Source organism: Dicentrarchus labrax, unplaced genomic scaffold (assembly GCF_905237075.1).
Source record: "Dicentrarchus labrax unplaced genomic scaffold, dlabrax2021, whole genome shotgun sequence".
NCBI lineage: Eukaryota > Metazoa > Chordata > Actinopteri > Moronidae > Dicentrarchus > Dicentrarchus labrax.
The window spans coordinates 21,578,028-21,597,371 of record NW_026136702.1 but is presented as its reverse complement, the minus strand read 5'-3'; the positions used below and the strand labels follow the sequence as shown (position 1 = coordinate 21,597,371).

Here is a 19,344-nt window from a genome sequence, read left to right as displayed (position 1 = left end):
CATACAGTGGACTTTAAATGATCGCTGTAGTCATTCACCTCCTCTCCATATTGACCCTAAAGCCATCCCTTACTAACGCAAGTCTAAGGAAAGAGATATAGAACATGGTCCTCATTAAAAACGCATTCTGCATTTCAGCCGAGGCCTAGGCTTCAGCAGTTTGACAAATCAAGTTCATATTTTGAGTGGGAAATTCCATCTTTTGTTTCCTTGTTGAGGTGCAGATGAGGGACAGTAACATGATGAGGGAATTTCATACTAAAAAGCCTAACTCTGGAAGCTTGGCCACTTGATTTGTCTATATCAGAGTGCTGAAGCCTCATTATGTTCAGCTGACCTTCAGAATGATTTTTTGCTCAGATTGAGGGCTGTGGATGAAGTCTTACACTGGAGTTGAACTATATGACATCACCTCATTGCCAGTACGAACAACAATAATAATAAATGCATGTGAGTATTGTATCAAAATCATCTTTAAAATATCCAAACCGTTCGTGGTGCATGTTTGAAGTTTGGTTTTTACATCGTTATTGACCTGCAGCACAATAGTGTGCAAATAGCCGCAGCAACTGTGTAAAGCAGAGAAAGAAGAGTGGAATAGAACCAATAGCTTTCACCAAGTCCTGTCACCTTTATTACAATTATTAAGTTTATTTATTAGTTTATTTATTTATTTTTTACACCACCCACCTTGTCTTGCAGTTGGTATTTTTGAAGCTCTTCCAGAACAAAATTGACCTGTTTGTCCGTGAGCAAAGAGGCTATATTTCCTCCCAGGTTTTTGCAGTAGTGCTGGGCGTTATCATAGCTCTCTCTGCTGGAGTTGATCCTCAGGCAGGCCTCTCCGACATGGTGCCAGCCCTCCCCACACAGCTGGCCTGCACACAAAGGCACACATACTGTTTTTACACCTTCATTAAATCTGTGTTAACATTAATTCTTAGTCATCAAATTGGCCTAGCATAAAAAACACAAGTCTATTGTCTGCTAGAAACCCCGTAATCCTTTGATCCTCACGAAACACCAAGGAAAATGTGTGTCGGATATATACTAAGAGACACCTATGCTAGATCTAACCTATTTAGGGGTAAACACTGTTTGACTGAGAGCATATTAATAGGCCAATATTAGCATTAAACTCAAAGCACAGAACATTGGAATTCTTCAATGTTAACATGCCTATTAATTTGTATTACATTTCAAGCTAAACATTAGCATTTTAATGTTCATACAGTTTTCACCATGCTAATGTCTGGCTCATACTGTTGTTGAAGACTAATATTTCACTCTAGCTTGTTTAGTATATTAACATGGTCACTTGGCTTATAATTAAAAAGATTATAAAGTTATGTTAATATACCTATAATTAGCATTTTAACATGGTAATGTTTACCTTGTAATGTTTAGTAGCTTATGTTAAAAGCCAATGTTGGGCTTGTAATGTGTACTGCTACCTACAGTTGGTTTAGCATGTTAGCTTCACTATATCAGGTCTACAGTTAATTAATGATAAGAAAGTGAGCCTGCTAACGCTTAGCTTGTAATGTTATCATATTAAGATAGCACAGTAACATGCTAACCATGAGCATCTGTAACATACAGTTGTGGTCAAAAGTTTACATACACTTGTAAAGAACTTAATGTCATGGCCGTCTTGAGTTTCCAATAATTTCTACAACTCTTATTTTTCTGTGATAGAGTGATTGGAACACATACTTCTTTGTCACAAAAAACATTCTTGAAGTTTGGTTCTTTTATGAATTTATTATGAGTCTACTGAAAATGTGACCAAATCTGCTGGGTCAAAAATATACATACAGCAACATGAATTATCAATTTTGGTTATGTTGAAAGTTGTGTCAATTAAATTAGCTTCATGGCATGGCCTCTTAACTTCTTGTGAGTGATTATGATTGACTACAACTTCTCTGAGCCCATTTATATAGGGCTCATTTGATACAATCATTAAACTCGGCCACAAACGCTACAATGGGAAAGTCAAAGGAGCTCAGCACGGATCTGAAAAAGCGAATCATTGACTTGAACAAGTCAGGAAAGTCACTTGGAGCCATTTTAAAGCAGCTACAGGTCCCAAGAGGAACTGTGCAAACAATTGTTTGTAAGTATAAAGTGCATGGCACAGTTGTGTCACTGCCACGATCAGGAAGAAAACCCAAGCTATCACCTGCTCCTGAGAGAAAATTGGTCAGGATGGTCAAGAGTCAACTGAGAACCACCAAAAAGCAGGTCTGCAATGCATTAGAAGCTGCTGGAACACAGGTGTCAGTGTCCACAGTCAAGTGTCAAGTCACCATGGACTGAGAGGCTGCCGTGCAAGATGGAAGCCCTTGCTCCAGAAGCAGCACCTTAAGGCTCGACTGAAGTTTGCTGCTGATCACATGGACAAAGATAAGACCTTCTGGAGGAAAGTTCTGTGGTCAGATGAAACAAAAAATGAGCCGTTTGGCCACAATGCCCAGCAATATGTTTGGAGGAGAAAAGGTGAGGCCTTTAACCCCAAGAACACCATGCCTACCGTCAACCATGGTGGTGGTAGTGTTATGCTCTGGGCCTGTTTTGCTGCCAATGGAACTGTTGCTTTACAGAGAGTAAATGGGATAATGAAGAAGGAGGATTACCTCCAAATTCTTCAGGATAACCTAAAATCATCAGCCCGAAGGTTGGGACTTGGGCGCAGTTGGGTGTTCCAACAGGACAATGACCCCAAACACACATCAAAAGTGGTAATGGAATGGCTAAATCAGGCTAGAATTAAGGTTTTAGAATGGGCTTCCCAAAGTCCTGACTTAAACCCCATCGAGAACATGTGGACAATGCTGAAGAAACAAGTCCATGTCAGAAAGCCAAAAAATGTAGCTTAACTGCACCGATTCTGTCAAGAGGAGTGGTCAAAGATTCAACCAGAAGCTTGCCAGAAGCTTGTGGATGGCTACCAAAAGAGCCTAATTAAAGTGAAAATGGCCAAGGGACATGTAACCAAATATTAGCACTGCTATATGTATATTTTTGACCCAGCAGATTTGGTCACATTTTCAGTAGACCCATATTAAATTAATAAAAGAACCAACTTCATGAATGTTTTTTGTGACAAAGAAGTATGTGTTCCAATCACTCTATCACAGAAAAATAAGAGTTGTAGATGTTATTGGAAACTCAAGACGGCCATGACATTAAGTTCTTTACAAGTGTATGTAGACTTTTGACCACAACTGTATAGTACGTTTCAGATTTAGGCTTATATGTATTTTCCACTGTAAGAAAGTTAAAGCAAAACAACTGAGAAAATGCCATACAACACATGGGCAGCTTGACAGAAAGTTGATTTACCCTTATGTAACTGTAGTGAGTCAGAAGCAGACTAAGACAGCAGGAGGTGTTAAATACTGTTTACTCGGTCGAGGTAAACCAGGCTTCATTAATCAACGGGTAGGCAGGCAGAACCAGCAAACAAATCCAAAAAGGCAACGTAGGGAGGCAGTTTGCAAAAACAAACAGAGCACAATCTGGCACAGAGATGCTGCTGGTTGAGGGCTGACGTATAGACTGAGACTAATGAGGTAGTGAGCAGCAAGTGTGCAGGTAGGTGGGCAGTCAGTGGATCTGCAAAGGAGGGAAAGTCACTGAGGGCAACTGGAGGGAATGATGCTGGAATTTGAAGTTGATGAGATGGCCTGGAAAATAAACTGTGCTGCTAGAATCAGACAATTGAACAGCTTTAAAAGAAATATTTCTGGATAAGTAATACAACTTAGTGGACTGATTTTAGAGGCTGATGAAATTGTTGATTTATGCTGTTATTTTAGATCAGAGCACCACATTCTTGCTTTGTGCTGACCTGACTCATCAGTGCCAAAAGGATTTTCAGAAGAAATATGTTACACTTAAAGAAAAGTGAATATCTGTGGTGATTGAATAATCTATTAACAAAGGCTCCAAGACTGGCAAACAAACTCACCCATAAAAATGCATATATGCACTCATTGTTCTTATCGGGGTCACTTGGTAGCATCTTGTGAGAGACTATAATAGTAGAGAGGCCGTTCAATTAGCCAGGATGAAAGGGAAGAAAAAGCCATTCTGCCTCCTCTGAGCACCGCTGTTTATTTTGGACTCCGGGACTGATTACATTCACAGGCCCATAATGGTTTCCATCACCAACCTTTTCATGCTACAGAAAAGAAAATATGTGCCGTCTTTATTTTTTTACCCCAAGCAATAGCAATGGCCAATAATTGACCAAAACGAGAGGAGAAAGACAGATGAATGGGGTAAAAAAAGGAGTACAAAAATAAATAGATAGATTAGGTTACGGCCTTTGTGTAAAAGCAGAGATAAACATGTCAGGCCATTTAGAATAATTAGTCATAACATGGTGTCTAAAGAAAAGGCCACAGCTGCCATGGTGGTGGAACTAGTTTCCATTACCCCAGTTTGTCTTAGCCACACTGTTACTGCAAATGTATCTTGCCAGAAAATCACAGAAATGTGTGAAAATGCAGTGCGTCTCGTCACGCTAATGGACTCAAAGACACAAAGGCCGACTCATTTCATCAGTATGGCTAGTGACCTCTAAAAAGGCTACGTCCTAAATGGCACTGTTCACACGTACAGAGACTAGAGAAGAGACACCCAGTCATTTTGGACTGAACCACAATATGTCTGTCGCATGATGTGCACTACATGCAACCAATGGAACCTGTTTTGATTCATACAGAAAACAGAATGAACAAAGCTACTCTGTTTTTGCAACTTAAAAATCAACAGGAAATGAACTACTTCGTTGTGCACCAGTAGAATGGGAAAGTCAGAAAATATGCTCAATTAGAGAAGATTATGTTAATTATATCAACGCTTAACAGAAATATAAAAGATGTTATGTTTAAAGCTGTTTTACCATTTGTTTCGACACATATGGATATATGCGTGAAGTCTGCAAAGAGAATAAAATATGTAGCAGATCAGTATGTGCTTGTGGAAACACTAGTGTGCACCCTGCCAAACACAAAAGTACTAATAGGAGTTGTACAAATAGGTTGAAAAGCTGCAACGGTGGAAATTGGCCCCAGACCAAACGCTGCAATCTGTAGGAACATCAACAGGGTCAAAGAGACAAAACATCAGAAGCCTGATTGGAGTTTCATTTGAACTCATTTGATGTCCACAGAATACAGTGATTACTTGGGGTGTAAGAAAATATCAAAATATATTGTATCGCAATATGTGATGTATGTGTGTATGTGTATATGTGATATCATATCGATTCTCAAAACACTATTTATTTTTATGTTTATATCCCCCAGCCAGATAGCAGTGTTGTAAACCTAAAGTGAGGGCTAAGATGTGGGATGTTACAAGGACTGTGATCAATACAAATGCAGTTCCTACTGTTCTGGTTGCATATAAAAGTAAACTTTGTATTACTTATAGTTATATGCATATGGTGGTGTGTTCGTTGAGTGTTTTTCTAAAATCTGATTGTTAGAAATTCTTGCGACTACTCAGGCCTAGTGATTACACCATGACCAGTAAGCACTGATTAAGGGGTTTGCAGTTCAAAAGATATTTACACAGGTAGATTTAAAATTATGGTATTCAAGTAACATATCGATTGTTTTTAACAGTGTTTAAAAGACCAAATTTCAACGTGAAGCAGTTACTAAGTTCAAGTTGTATAAGTATAGTCAAATAATGGTTCCATGCAATCAATCTAAAAAATTAAATAGATGCAAAACCCTTTCTTTCTGGGATTGTAATCCAGAAGTATAAATCCACTATTTTACCTCAACTGAACAACATATCCAGCTAACAGTTCATAACAAACTGAAGGGGGAGGATATGTACCAGGCTACAGGGCCTTCATGTGGACAGAAGAAAGGGAGCAAACACAATACCAGCCTCTGCTTAAAGCTACTGCAAACTCCCAACTGATGGCAGAACAAGCTAGCTAGCTAGCTAGCAGGCCCTTAGCACAATATAACACAGCATGGAACAGAATCATTTGTGGATTCAAATAGCAAGGGTATTTCCTTTGCCCTTAGTCATACGAGCACCAAAGTCAAACCGAGAGCAGCTCTAGCCAAAGGCTGAGCTGAGCATAGAGGACTTTGTGGACTCGAGTTTGTTAGCCAGCCAAGGATCCATATTCACAACATCCAGTATACTTCTAATTGGCCTACTTCCCTCTGCAACTGAGTGGAGAGCATATTTCTGAAGAATGTGTTCATGAATGTATGCTAATCCCTGCTGTGTACATGCCTGCATGGATGTTGTGTTTATTTGTGAAGACCTCCAATATTATGCAGCCAGTTAGTGTGGGAACATGCAACGGTTCTGAAGCTGTGTGTATGCTGTACTGTATGATTAACTAAACACAGCACTCCTTCCAGCTTGGATAAATAAATATATTTACTATAGAGTCATGACCGTCTGAAAGACTAAAGGTTACACTGCCAGACTCTTAATAATGTATCAAACAGTATTCACCCCAATATCATATGTAACCAAAAAGCTCCACAATGCATTAATAAAACAGTTTATGCATCATACATGCATTTCTGTTCCTCTGTGTGTTAATTTTGCTGCATAATGCCTCAACCTGCCTTACGAAGCAGCTTAGGAACAAATCCACAGGTGCTAAGTCACAAAAACTTCTTTCCTTTTTTTTTTTCAATCAGAATAAAATGAGCTTCATGAATTTCATGTGGACCGTGTCCTTAAAGATCCCCTCCATGCATTGAGATATACATGCAAATGATCTGCTTGGAACAATATTGTGTGTGTTTTGTTCTGTAATTTCCACCTTAAAACCATAAAAAGACAACTACTCCTTCTACCTCATTATAAATTCCAGAAACTATGAACATGCAAAGTCCTGCTGGACACAAGATGTCTCATACTTCGCTGTAAAGTTCATTCTCAGTGTATGTGCTGTGGCAGCTTCAAGTTTCGAAATCACACAACATCATTCCAAACTATTTGATGTCACAAATCATGCTCGTAGGCCCCACACCTTAAAGACAGATTTTCAATGAGCACAGAGAAACTTTCCACTTTTAGCAGATGAATGTGAAAACATCCTTCTAGTGTCAAACTCTGCACAGACATCATTCTGCACTGTGAAGATCAAACATCACACCGTAGGAACAAGAAGAAAAACGTTCTTTTGGGTGGTGGAGGACATCAATAAACTGAAAAGAAACAGCAAACAGGATCCGTTGTTGGATCAGGCCATTACCAGTCTACCATTGTGCAGTCTGATCCAGATAGAGAAATCTTAAGTCAGAAAACATGTTTCATGCAACTCCTATGTGTGCAATCATGATGGCGCGTGTGCGTGTGTGGAAGGCTGCATGCATGCTTGTTCTCCGTGCGTGCAGTGTGTCTCCGTCCTCACCAGGCAATGCTTGACACTCCTGCTGCTGTAGCTCCCACTGACAGTTGACATTGAGGGAGCAGCTCCTGCAGTTGGCCAGTCTGAAACACTCCTGCTCCTCCCTGCGTTTACACCTGGACGAGTCTGTCACCGACTTCACACATCACACACATCCACACACACCACACACACCACACACACACACACACACACACACACACACAGGAAGCAGTATCAGTCCAGTTAAACTTCATCATCAGTGTCATCTTTTACAGTCAATGCAATACACTTGGAGGAATCAATACAATGTGCAACAAGCGAAGATAATTAAAGTGTGATGGTTGTGATGGAAATCAATATGAGGGACACATTAGTTGTGTTTATTATATATGTTGTGTACATCTCACTTACACTAGAACAAATATTCAAGTTTACAACTGTATCTAAGACCTCAGAAGAAACATGATATTCATCCCAGTTCATCTCAACAGAACATAGAACTTTACTTTTGTCTAAAACCTCAGAGGAAATAAACTCTCTGGTTCTTCCCTGAAGGAATGACAGACTGTCAGAAGCTACTGACACAGCATCTTTTTTTCATTTGAAAGTTTCCTGTTGAAGTGAATTGACAATGTGTCAAAAATGGGTTATTCCTTGTTCTGTTTTAGCCAGAGAAAACACACACCTATCCCCTATAAAAGGATGAAACAAGGATGTTGCATCTTTGTCACGCTATGTAAATATCACAACCTTGACCTCTGTTTATTTGACCTTGTTTTGTTCTTTTTCATTAGATTATGCTTTTACGATTACCTCATAAAATGAAGTTTTTGCTTTTGTTTGGTTTTGTTTCATTGTTAGTTAGCAGGATGTCAAAATATGAGTCAGGAAATAAGTGTTTAGCTTTTCATGCAACGTTGGATCCAGATTTTTTTAAGGATTTCTAAATGTTTTAATATTTTTTTTTACATTTTAGCTTTTTTCTGATTAGCTGCTGTACTTATAATAGCAGTAATGCTTGCTAGTTTTATAAGACAATATTCATTTTAATACATGCGTACGGTAACTGCTGCTCAGAACAGAGGCAGTGTCTTATGATCCTTTGTAATGTCTTTATGACTGGATTATTTACTTTACCCCTGAAAGCTTTTGATTAGTAAAGACTGATTTTCAATGTCACTTAATAAAGTGTGCCCTGTTCAGTGCGTAAGGGGCGTGCTAACAGACTTTTGGTATTTCAGAAATAATACATCATCATATATCATGGGTAGGCGTATCAGAAGCTGTCAATCATGACCAATCACCACTTTCATCACTTTTTAAGCACAGACTCAAAAAGAGATACAATAACCATCTTTAGTTAAATACCACCACAGTGCCAAAAATACAATGAAAGTAGAATTTAAAATGCAATCTATTTTTTTGCATGATGTATTTTATTTCTGTTTGGATTGGATTTGAATGTTTTAAATGCAGAAATAATTGTTGACAATCTGGTAAGGAAATATATAGGTCTATATAGCCAATTATTTTCATATTGCAACAAAAACATGATATGGTACGGTAATGATCCACAAATAAATAATAATAATAATAATAATATAAATATAAGTAACAAGAATAATAATCAATCTTCATCACATTGTGTTGCTCATCACAGCCACATACCTGAATTCTAATTAAAATATAGAGCTCCAGACGACACTTGGCCACACAGAGGCTGGACTCGTTAAAAAGACTGACGCGCACAGACGTTACCATGGTTACTCCATTACAATTTTTCAAGGAACTGTTTTCAGTGTGTCAGTCTGCAACTCGTCTGCTGATTTACAATAGAACAATTGGCTGTGCACATGGGCACCGATGTGTCTTTGGTAATTTTGCAACAGTCTGGTGCTGGTTGAACAAAACTACCCCAGTGGATCTGCAGTGCATAACTGTGGCTCAACATCACTCCAGTTAGAGACTGCAGATGAAACCAATACCTGCTTCCTTACTATGAAAAGAGTCACAGAGTAAAATGAAAGACCTGCAGTACATGCTACTAACTGCTGTGATCTTTATTCTGCCTCTCTGGCACTGATTCGAGTTTTCAACCTGCCCCAAGCAAACAAGCAGTGGACCGCGCTCATTCATGCTTGGCATCAAGATTGCAGTGCATCGCTGAATTGGCATCGCAACACCTTCTACCTCTCCTCCCACTGGGGCATACGGCGAGTCATCAAAATACCGCACTCATGCAGTCTAGAAAATAACCTCTGTGTGTCTCTGGAAAATACCAGTTCACTGATACAATGCGGAATTCTGGACACCAAATTTTCAATCATTGTCGAGGAAAGCTTGTTAGAAACGGATGGAAGACTTGAATTAAATGTATATTTGGATTAAGAATGACTCCAATTGCCATATATCCTAAGGGACTGCTCTAACCTCTGATCTCAACCTTATGTTACCCGACCTGCTGCCTAACAGGAAGTATCAAGAGTCAAATAATACACACATGTCCCCTCCTTCGGGCTCCGTGCTTCCACAAGCTCAGCTGATGTTCAGACAACATGGATGGTGGGGGAGACAGAGACAGAGCGCCGCCATGCTGCTGGGCCAGCTCCAGAGTCAGCTATACACACACATACACACAAATTCATTCACAGATTGATATTTAAACCCAGCCAAGCACACATAAACAGACAAAAGCAACATGCATGCAGACAAAGATAGAAAGAAAGACAGAGAAAGTAGGTTTGGGAGTAAAAATAGAGAAAGAGACAGAGAGAAAACAAAATGAGTACAAATGAGCAAAAGTACAAAAAATTACAAATACTTATTGAGTTATAAATATAAATCACAGAAACCTTAAATCACATCTAAATATATATATATATTATCTTTTAAATTTTATTTCTTATCATACTTGAAAGGATAAAAGATAATACACCAATATGATGAGTTGAGTTTTGGTTGTTTGCACTGGAGTACATCAGACAAAATAATGTGTGTAAAAGCATTAAATGGGTGAACAGCTGAAACAGCTATTCAGCTCTTAGATCTTTCATAAGTGGATAAACAGCTTCTAATGTTGGATATATATATCATCGGTCATTCCTGACACAGAGAATCTACCCCTTCCATTTCAGACACTCACACACAGAGCTTTCTTTGAGGGCCACTTTCGTCTGAAACCAGTATCTGGTACAAATAAAAGTATCGGGCGCCCGGTTAGCTCAGTGGGTAGAGCTGGCGACCCATGTACCGAGGCTTAGCCCTTGCAGCAGCGGCCCAGGGTTTGAATCCGACCTGCGGCCCTTTGCTGTGTGTCATCCCCACTCACTGCCCCCCTTTCCTGTCTGTCTCCAGCTGTCACTATCATAAAGGCAATAAAAGCCCCCCCCCAAAAAAAAACGAGTATCATCGTAGTAAAATGTGTCAGTATCAGTACTCCTAGATAAAACAACTCAATTCTGAGGCTGTTCCTTAAACAGTTTTCTAATAAATATAATTCTGATCAACCCATATCAATTTCAGGCTTAAATTAACAACATCCAGTTGGCCCGATCCACTTCCGGTTTAAGCCCCACCCATTTGAAGTAAGTATACCAATACAGATAATGTTTGTTGTAGTTGCTCATTTCTACTTCTTATAATGTAATACACAGATTGCAATGAAACTTACAGAGCACATTCATGCTCCACAGAGGATGAACCCCTTTGACCTTATGGCCTGCACTCTAGCACCACCCTACGGACAAACGTTACACTTATCACTACTAGTGGAAAAGCTGTAGGATGAACAAAACCATCAGTAAGTCATATACTCTCTCTCACTCTTATACTAATCTAATGAATCTAATGAACACTGCAGTCTCACGAAGACTCACCACGGTGCAGTTACTAGATGCAGAGATACATTTCCTGTCCTCACACCACTGACAGCCCCGTGTGTTGGCAGTGCAGCTCGCACAGTCTGAAAACCGGAAACACTGCTCGTCTGTACTGTCTGGAAGAGGGTACAACACACACACAGACAATTTTGCAGATCAGGTTAGATTTTTGCTATAGGTTGTGTTTTGCAATGGTATACAAATGTAGTAATGCTTTTCCCTCGTCAGAGACTGAGGAGTGAATCACAGCTAGATTGCTTAGGGAAAATGGGTCTATTGTGTACATGGAGCATGTGCATTAGTAGTTTGAGACAAAAGACTGTGTGGAATTTAACCTACCAAGAAAAGACATTACATTATTATCCAACACTGCATATCAGAAAGAAACACATAATGTATGATCCTTCTAGCTTGTCCACACTGAACTGTCTTCAGTTTGCTGCTGTCATAGTAAATATTTAATTCCTACATCTACCTTTCAAGACAATGTAGGTCTTATACTACTTGCTGTATTAGAAAAGATCAATGGACACTAATCATAATTTGATAGTAGGGTTTCAATGTCGAGATTAGCAAAGGAGTAAAAAGTCAGAGTCCGTTTGCATTAGTGTGAAAATAATGATTGAAATGTCCATCTGGCACTTTTTCAAAATATCTGGTCAGGAATTTGCTGTATAGACATGTGCGGTGTCCAGTTTTTCCAGTGTAAACATGGAATTAGCCTGTCTGGATGTGATTAAAAGGTATTTGCACATGAAAGAGTGTTACGTTATATAGATGTATTTGACGCTGGTCATTTATAAATGCTGTGTGGCCGTTTGTAGAATAAACATGCTTGTGAGATTAAAGCAGAGGCTGAAGACTGACCTAGGACACCTAATCCTTAATCCATCGACTCCTGATAGATTGGCAACCATTTCATACGATCTTTGATTTCTGGATTTTTCTACTGTTCTGCAGATGTTTCTGGGTACATTTGTGTGACACGTTTTTAGTTTAACGGAGGATTGATTTAAATGGTCTGCACTTATTATCTCGTTGTGATAATGCAACAAGCCAAATATTTTACAGAAACAATCCCTGGAATGGTACATAATAAAATGTGAAATATAATACAAAATGCATGTAAAGGATGGATGATTTGTAGTACATATGGCTAAACATGAAAAAACTGCGGTATGGTGGTTTAAGGCAGTCAAATCATGTGTAATTGCTCTATTTAAAACTGACAGTGCAACCATTAGCCTGATTGCTTTTTTATTTAAACCGGCAGTGCACTGCCTGAAGCAGAATACCTGAAAAAGCTACTGCATCTACATCTGGCAGACACAGGTGGGGGGGAGGGACAAGAGGGTTTGGACTGACTCTAATTACTTCAAAATGAGGTAATTGTTGCAGCACTGACCTTCTGTTCCTATAATTATGATATGCAAACAAACTTCAGAAACCAATCCTTTAGAATAAGTATTATTTACATGAAAAAATTGGCCTTTTGGGAGCAGCACTTTAGCGGTTGTTGATGTGCATTTCTGAAAATATGTTGACATGAAAGTGAAAGATAGTAACAGATACGGATACTGAAGAAACAGTTGGACAGATAGGACCCCACTGTAACGTACCGGGTCGTGGAGGGCAAAAAGGAGCTGGAAAAATGTGCTCAGGTGATCTTGGTTCCGAGGGGACACATCTACTTTTGACCCAATGGCAGCGAAGGCCCGGCCCAGCAGCATTACAAGAAGCTGGGTTAGAAAAGGCCGGGCAGGACGGAGGGGTGTAGGCCAGCACGTCGTTCAGAAGGAGGCCCGAAAAACCTCCAAAGATATACATGGAGCTGAAGAAGATACAAAGAGGATAATATAGAATCACAAGGGCAATAGAAACCTGTACATACAGCAGGAAGGAAGCGACATAGCAAAAGTTACAACCTGATAGTCTTAGTTTAAAGAAACAAGAAATGCCTGCAGAGATGAAGACAGATGAACAAATGTTAAGAAAGCAGGAGAACCTTTCAAAAATAAAGCTGGAGACGGGGAAAAAAAATGTGGGAGAAAAAGCGGTTTGAAGCTGGCCTTTTGAAGTTCAAAGCTGACATTTTTGTGCTCAAAGCTGACTTTTTGGTGGGTAAATGGTGTTAAAGGGTCAGACCATTATTTCATTCATTCTAAGTTCAGCAATAAGTTATTCTGCATCATGATGGAGCTCTTTCAGCAAACGTTTTAAGTGTGAGTAAGTGCTGTCAATTACAATTTTTGATTTTACCAATCTCTCTGATTCAAAGGGACAGATGTTCACAAATCATGTTTAAGAAATAAAACCTGTGATCAGTCTATACTGTAGAAGCTCTGATGAACCTATATGTGATATCTACATTTGGCCAGTTTTTTCATGAGGTCAGGAAAGGAAAATCGCAACAAGAAAACATTGGCGGTTTCCTTACTTTGCAGCAAATACAGCGATTCAAAAACCACATTCCAATTCTTATAGAAACCACAACTAAAGGATAAAAATACTGGATCGACCAACTTTTCTGTCTGAATGAGGCTATAGTGAAATTCAGAGATACAGATTCAAAAATGGGAGAGGCATAAAAGAGCTCTTGAGGTAATAAAGAGAGATACAGAGTGCATATACACACTGTATCTATATATGGAAGGTGTAAAGAAAGTTACATCCAAATATAAGAGGTGAGGTGGCAGACACAAAGCCAAGTTTCTAAACAGAGAACTTCAGAGACGTCAGCAGAGGGAGAAGTGACAAGAAAAGTGTAAACTGAAACTAAATATAACATTGAGATAAAGAGATCAATCCATAAACAATCTGCACAACAAAACCATAATCTGGGAAAGTCAATCGAGACTCTCAGTGCCGCCAAAACTTAGAGGACACTGCAGGAAGACATCAAGGAACTTAGAAAATGTGCCAAACAATAATGCAACGTGACTAGATTGGAATTTGCATACATGTAATTAAGAGTCTTTAAGCAATGAAACAAATTCTAGTAAATTCAGAGGTGCTGTTGTAGTCAGATATTCTCCAGAGGTGTTTAAAAAAAGTATTTCCCAACTAGTATGGAAGGACAGGACTCACCCGTTGCTAACCACAGCAGAGTGTCCAAAGCGGTTGACGTCCCGGTGCAGACCTGGTCTAGGGAGGACAGTCCATTCATCACAAGCTGAGGAGAAGCATACACACATAAACAAATATCTAAATACAATATTTTATCTTTGTGTGTTTGAGAGTGCGTCTGTGTCTGAAATCAGAAAGTCCATGATTTTAAGTCTACTGAATGATTTATTTTCTTATATTTACTGTGCCTATACCATGGCAACTGACCACAGAAATCAGTATAATATATAATTAGTATACCAAAAATCCTTATGCAACTCTTTTGTCTACTGTGGTTAAATTGACTGATGAATAGACGGTCAGTTTCTTTAGAAAATAATAAACAGCATTTTTAATGCAGGTTAAACTGAATTAAAACCACTGTATATTTGCTGTGCCCTGACATTTCATTTTAGAGGACACCTCCTTGCCATGCAAAATCAACTCTAATAAATCATTCAAACACTAATGGTAAATGGTAAATGGACCTGTACAGTCTGTATTGTAGAGCGCCTTCCGACCACTCAAAGCGCTTTTATGAACCTGGTATGAATTAATAAAAATAAATGTAAATCTCTCTGCAGTTATGAAGTGATCAAACTGTGTTCAAATAATTCTCCATGAATGAAGACAAAGTTCTAGTTTAGCAAGTATGACATAAAAGACCTTAAAACGGCCGTAATGTAATTAAAGGTAATAACAGCAATAATAATCAGTGGGCATGTGATTCAGTTCTTATTCATTTACAACATTTGCAGGAACATATTGGGGCCAAATCTGAGTGGACGTCCAAATACAACGGCAATACAACAAGCCTCCGCTCTTCTGGTTTCAGGATTTCCACCAGGCTTTGATTACTGTCAGTATTCCCAGATGCTGGATGGGGTTGAGGTCAGGGCTCTGTGCAGGTCAGTCACGCTCTTCCACAACAAACTGGGAAAACCGTTTCTTTGGGCACCTGGCTTTGTGCACGTAGGCACTGTCATGTTTAAACAGCATCGGGTCTTCCCTAAACTGCTGCCAGTTGGAAGCACATTACTCTAAAATGTCATTGTTGTCATTCTGTAAATTTCACATAATTGGAAATAAATCGAAACAATCAAACAGCCCCAGACGACAAACACACAGTTTTCATCTTATTTTGTATTTTGGGCATGCAGATGTGAGTCAAAACAGAGTAATGAGACAAATCATGTGACAGTTTCTATTCTTCTTGTCTTTGTTGGAATAAGGAAGACCCAAGGTATTGCTTGAGAGAACAGAGAAGGGTGACCTATAGTCCAACCCTTTCTCCTAATTTCATCACACCTTCATAAAAAACTTCATACCAAATATAAATACCTCTCTCTCTCTCTCTCTCTCTCTCTCTCTCTCTCTCTCTTCATGGAGCTATCAGCTCTGTGTATTTTACTATTTGGATTTTACAACTCTCTGATGTTTTAATGACCCCTACGTGCTCCCATTATATTAATATGGAAATGACTCTGTGTGTGTGTAGGTGTGTGTATGTGTGTGTGTCTGTCAGTGTCTGTGGTGTGTTAGTGTAAATGTGCCATTTAGCACACATGAGCCTTCCCTGAACGTAAACTGAGAGCTGGTAGAGTTTGGGACTCGGGCGGCAGGTTGCTAACGACCTCGTTAAGCGGTGTGCTAATTGGGAGCGCTTGTTTAAGAGCGAGGGATGTGGCAGAGGACAAGGTGAGAGGATAGAAGGAGGGGGGTCATTCTAATCAGCACCAAGAACAATGGGTTCATGACTGGCAGGGGTCAAAGGTTGCTCATATTTACACGCAAACCAGAGTTACGCTGGTACAATCAAGCGCAACTGAAGCCTGGTCACACTGCAGCTGGAGGCAACTGTACGAACAGGAGCATTTGTTCCCTCAGTACAGCTTTTCAGGCTCTGCGTTGCTAGGATAGGTAGACCATAAACTAACACCTGCCATTACCATGAGCTTAAATGTGAAATATGTCTTTTACTTCTTGTTAAAAAAAAATACTTTCCATGTTAGGCATTAGATTTGTAAAATAAATAGTTTGATATGATACTTTGGTTGTATTAAACAAAATTAGAAACATTTAGAGGAAGTTTGAACTTTGGACAGAGCTTGGGTAGCTGTTTGCCCCTGCTCCCAGTCTTTGTGCTATGCAAAGCTAACTGACTGAGGCTGGCTCCAGCTTCAAATTTAGTGTGCAGACACGATTGGTACTGATCTTCATCACTCCCTTAAAGAAAGTGAATTTCTCAATATGTCAAATGATTCCTTTAATCATTGTTGTCCAGCACCAATGTACAAATGCAGGAAGCATTGACAACTGACACCTGTAGCAACCACCTGGTACGTCATACAGAGAGATGAAGTAGTCCAGGTACAGCAGCTGGGATGTGCCAATCGGAACAGCGATCCAAGTAGAAACACTGGTGTACCTTCACACGTTGGCACAACTCAAGACACCTCCAATGTGTGGACTTAAAACATGAGACGTGTGTCATGCAACAACTAGGTTGGGGTGATGGAAAGATGTGTCTAACTTTCATGCTGGAGACCAGAGTGCATGTCCAGTCACAGTCTGAACTTTGTAGTAGTAGTAGCATGTGAAGGGATATTGCTGAAATAGATCATTTTAAAAACATTGACATAATACCTTTGCCACAGTTCATAATCCAGAGTTGTGCAGACAGTCATATCAACGTTCTGACAGATAATGGCGTATAAATGGACTTTTGGAATTTCACTACAATAAACAGGATATAAACAATTACGTTACCATTGTCACTGTATTTGATTGGTGAAGCGTGTCGGGGCAGTACAGAACACCTAGAAGTGCTACCTGAGAGACACAAGTCAGGGAACAAAATTCTATAAATGAACTAAGAGGGCAAAACTCCTTGCTAAACAACCTGCTAGACAGTTGCAATAAACATTGGACATTTTTAACTCAGTCTGGAGATTTGAATCTGTGATACCCCTGCAGAATCTATTTCCAGGTCTACACCGATGTTTTGTCAACTGTATTTTGATATAACCTGTAAATCCCTGAATCAAATTGGCACCTTTGCTTAGGTAATCATCCGCCAGCAGGGGCTCCAGGTGTGCACTGCTGTGTAGCAAATGTAATCCATCTGAATCATGTGGCACATGTGGTGTTAAAAGTTTACACATTTTTCACCTTTGATGCTAGGCACTTTGAGTGCTAAAATGAGCTTCAGTAGTGCTGGGAAGTCAGTCAGACAGTGGAACTGTGTCCTTTTCCTTGAAAACAGTGTCCAACTGTGGAGGCTAGGACTGTTGATCCGTTGGGCCATTTTTAAATGTATTTTGCTTTGTTTTTGTTTCAAAAGTATTTATTTTCACAATATATCATACTAATTAAACGTTAATTTTCCTTTTGACTTATGACAATTTTTCATTTGGGGGCTTCTAATGGTCTGAGGAGGTTTTTATGTTCTGAATTTGCACTCAAACATGGTCAGGTTTGCAGATGTATTCTGTATTTTTTCAATATTTAGACATAAATTGTTTTAGCCAAAAAAAAAAAAAAAGGATTCCTGGCAGTCTGGATAATTTATTTAGTATTTTAACAATCGTGTTGGGAGAGAAAATTTACAAAAAAAACATGAGGGCTGACATGATGGTCTAGAATGTAACAAAAATAAAAAATTCTTAGCTGGTTAGGGTTGAGCTGAGAGGATCTGGATTCCAATGCCAATGTGAATAGGGAATAGTCGCTTATATAGCGAGTCACATTCCAACATTTAATCTTTGCTTTTCTTAAGCAATCTCATTATGTTGTTTTCATAAGCAGATATGATGGGAGTTGTTATGTAAAATGTTATGTTGTCATTGAACATAATGCAGAGGAAACCTTCTGTGTGGCATTAGGGTTAGAAATCCTGTAGTTAACTGGATGATGACCTGTAGCAGAAAGTGGCAATGGTAATTTTGCACATACTGCAGCTGTGCAGTGATTTATCTTTAACAGTTGTTTGTTAAAGAATGATCAGATGAAGAGCTCTGTTGGGATGGTGAAGTTTCAAAAGCCCATCACACCTGACCTCCAACTTCCAACCACAGCTAAACTTCTACTGCTTAATTAAAAAAAAGAGCTTCAGTGACTTGAGCTGATCTTCTGGCTATACTGTGCACACACACCTTAACCAACCACCCGGAGATTGACGCTGCCAAATAGTCCGGCAGAGAACTGCAGGCTCAACAGATACTTATCAGCCGACACACACACACACACACACACACACACACATTTTAATTTCCTCTCAGGATATGAGAAAATCTGTGTTAATAATGCATGGTGGGACAGAGAGACAAATCATGAGTCCAGATCGAAGCAGGCAGGCGGACCGGGCTGATTGACAGTTTGATCTGATCTGCACTAATGGAGGACTTGATGAAGAAGGGCTGGAGGGGGAGGGGGAGGAGGAGGAGGAGGTGGTTTGAACGGCAGCCACTCTCTGCTCCTCCAATATATCACAGCTCCCAACATCTCCCAAACAAACTCCAACAAGCCCTGGGCTTTTCAATAGGTTGTGCCATGTGTGTGTGTCAGGTGTGTGTTTGCGTGCAGCAGAGTGTGGGAGTGGGCCTGTGGTGTGTCAACTTGGAGAGGACCGCGTTTTTAATCAGAGTTCATTTTCCCCCCAAATCTAATTAGAAGTGTGAGGGAGGCAGGGTTGAGGGGAGGATGGGAGAGGGGGAGGGAGAGCTGGAGGGGGAGAGGGAGAATTAAATCCAAATGAAAAGTGCCTTCCGTGTCGACCTGAATCTAATGTGTGGCAGCAGAAGAGCAGGAGAAGCTAATAACGGCGTGTCGCCCCTCCAAGGTTAGCGCAGCAAAACAAAAACAAATTAGTGCTCGAAACCCCTCCACTGGGAGGGAGGCAGGGAGGAACGGAGGAGCAAATGAAGACGAAACAAGGGATGGAGAGAGTGACTTCCACAGGTGGAACAA

The 19,344-nt window shown here is 39.7% G+C and overlaps 1 protein-coding gene across 4 annotated transcripts in view; it reads right to left on the bottom strand.

The window, feature by feature from the left end:
- atrnl1a (attractin-like 1a) overlaps window positions 1–19,344 on the bottom strand; it is a 264,424-nt gene that overhangs the window by 186,463 nt on the left and 58,617 nt on the right. For 3 of the 4 annotated variants that reach the window (XM_051380119.1, XM_051380103.1, XM_051380102.1), the window contains 6 exons: window positions 14,359–14,443; window positions 12,891–13,102; window positions 11,269–11,387; window positions 9,894–10,010; window positions 7,415–7,547; window positions 691–878 (listed from right to left, as the gene is read on the bottom strand). In XM_051380119.1, the coding sequence (XP_051236079.1) occupies window positions 691–878; window positions 7,415–7,547; window positions 9,894–10,010; window positions 11,269–11,387; window positions 12,891–13,102; window positions 14,359–14,443 (854 nt within the window). The remainder of the gene's footprint in view (window positions 1–690; window positions 879–7,414; window positions 7,548–9,893; window positions 10,011–11,268; window positions 11,388–12,890; window positions 13,103–14,358; window positions 14,444–19,344) is intronic. The other variant, XM_051380110.1, reaches the window with a different exon arrangement.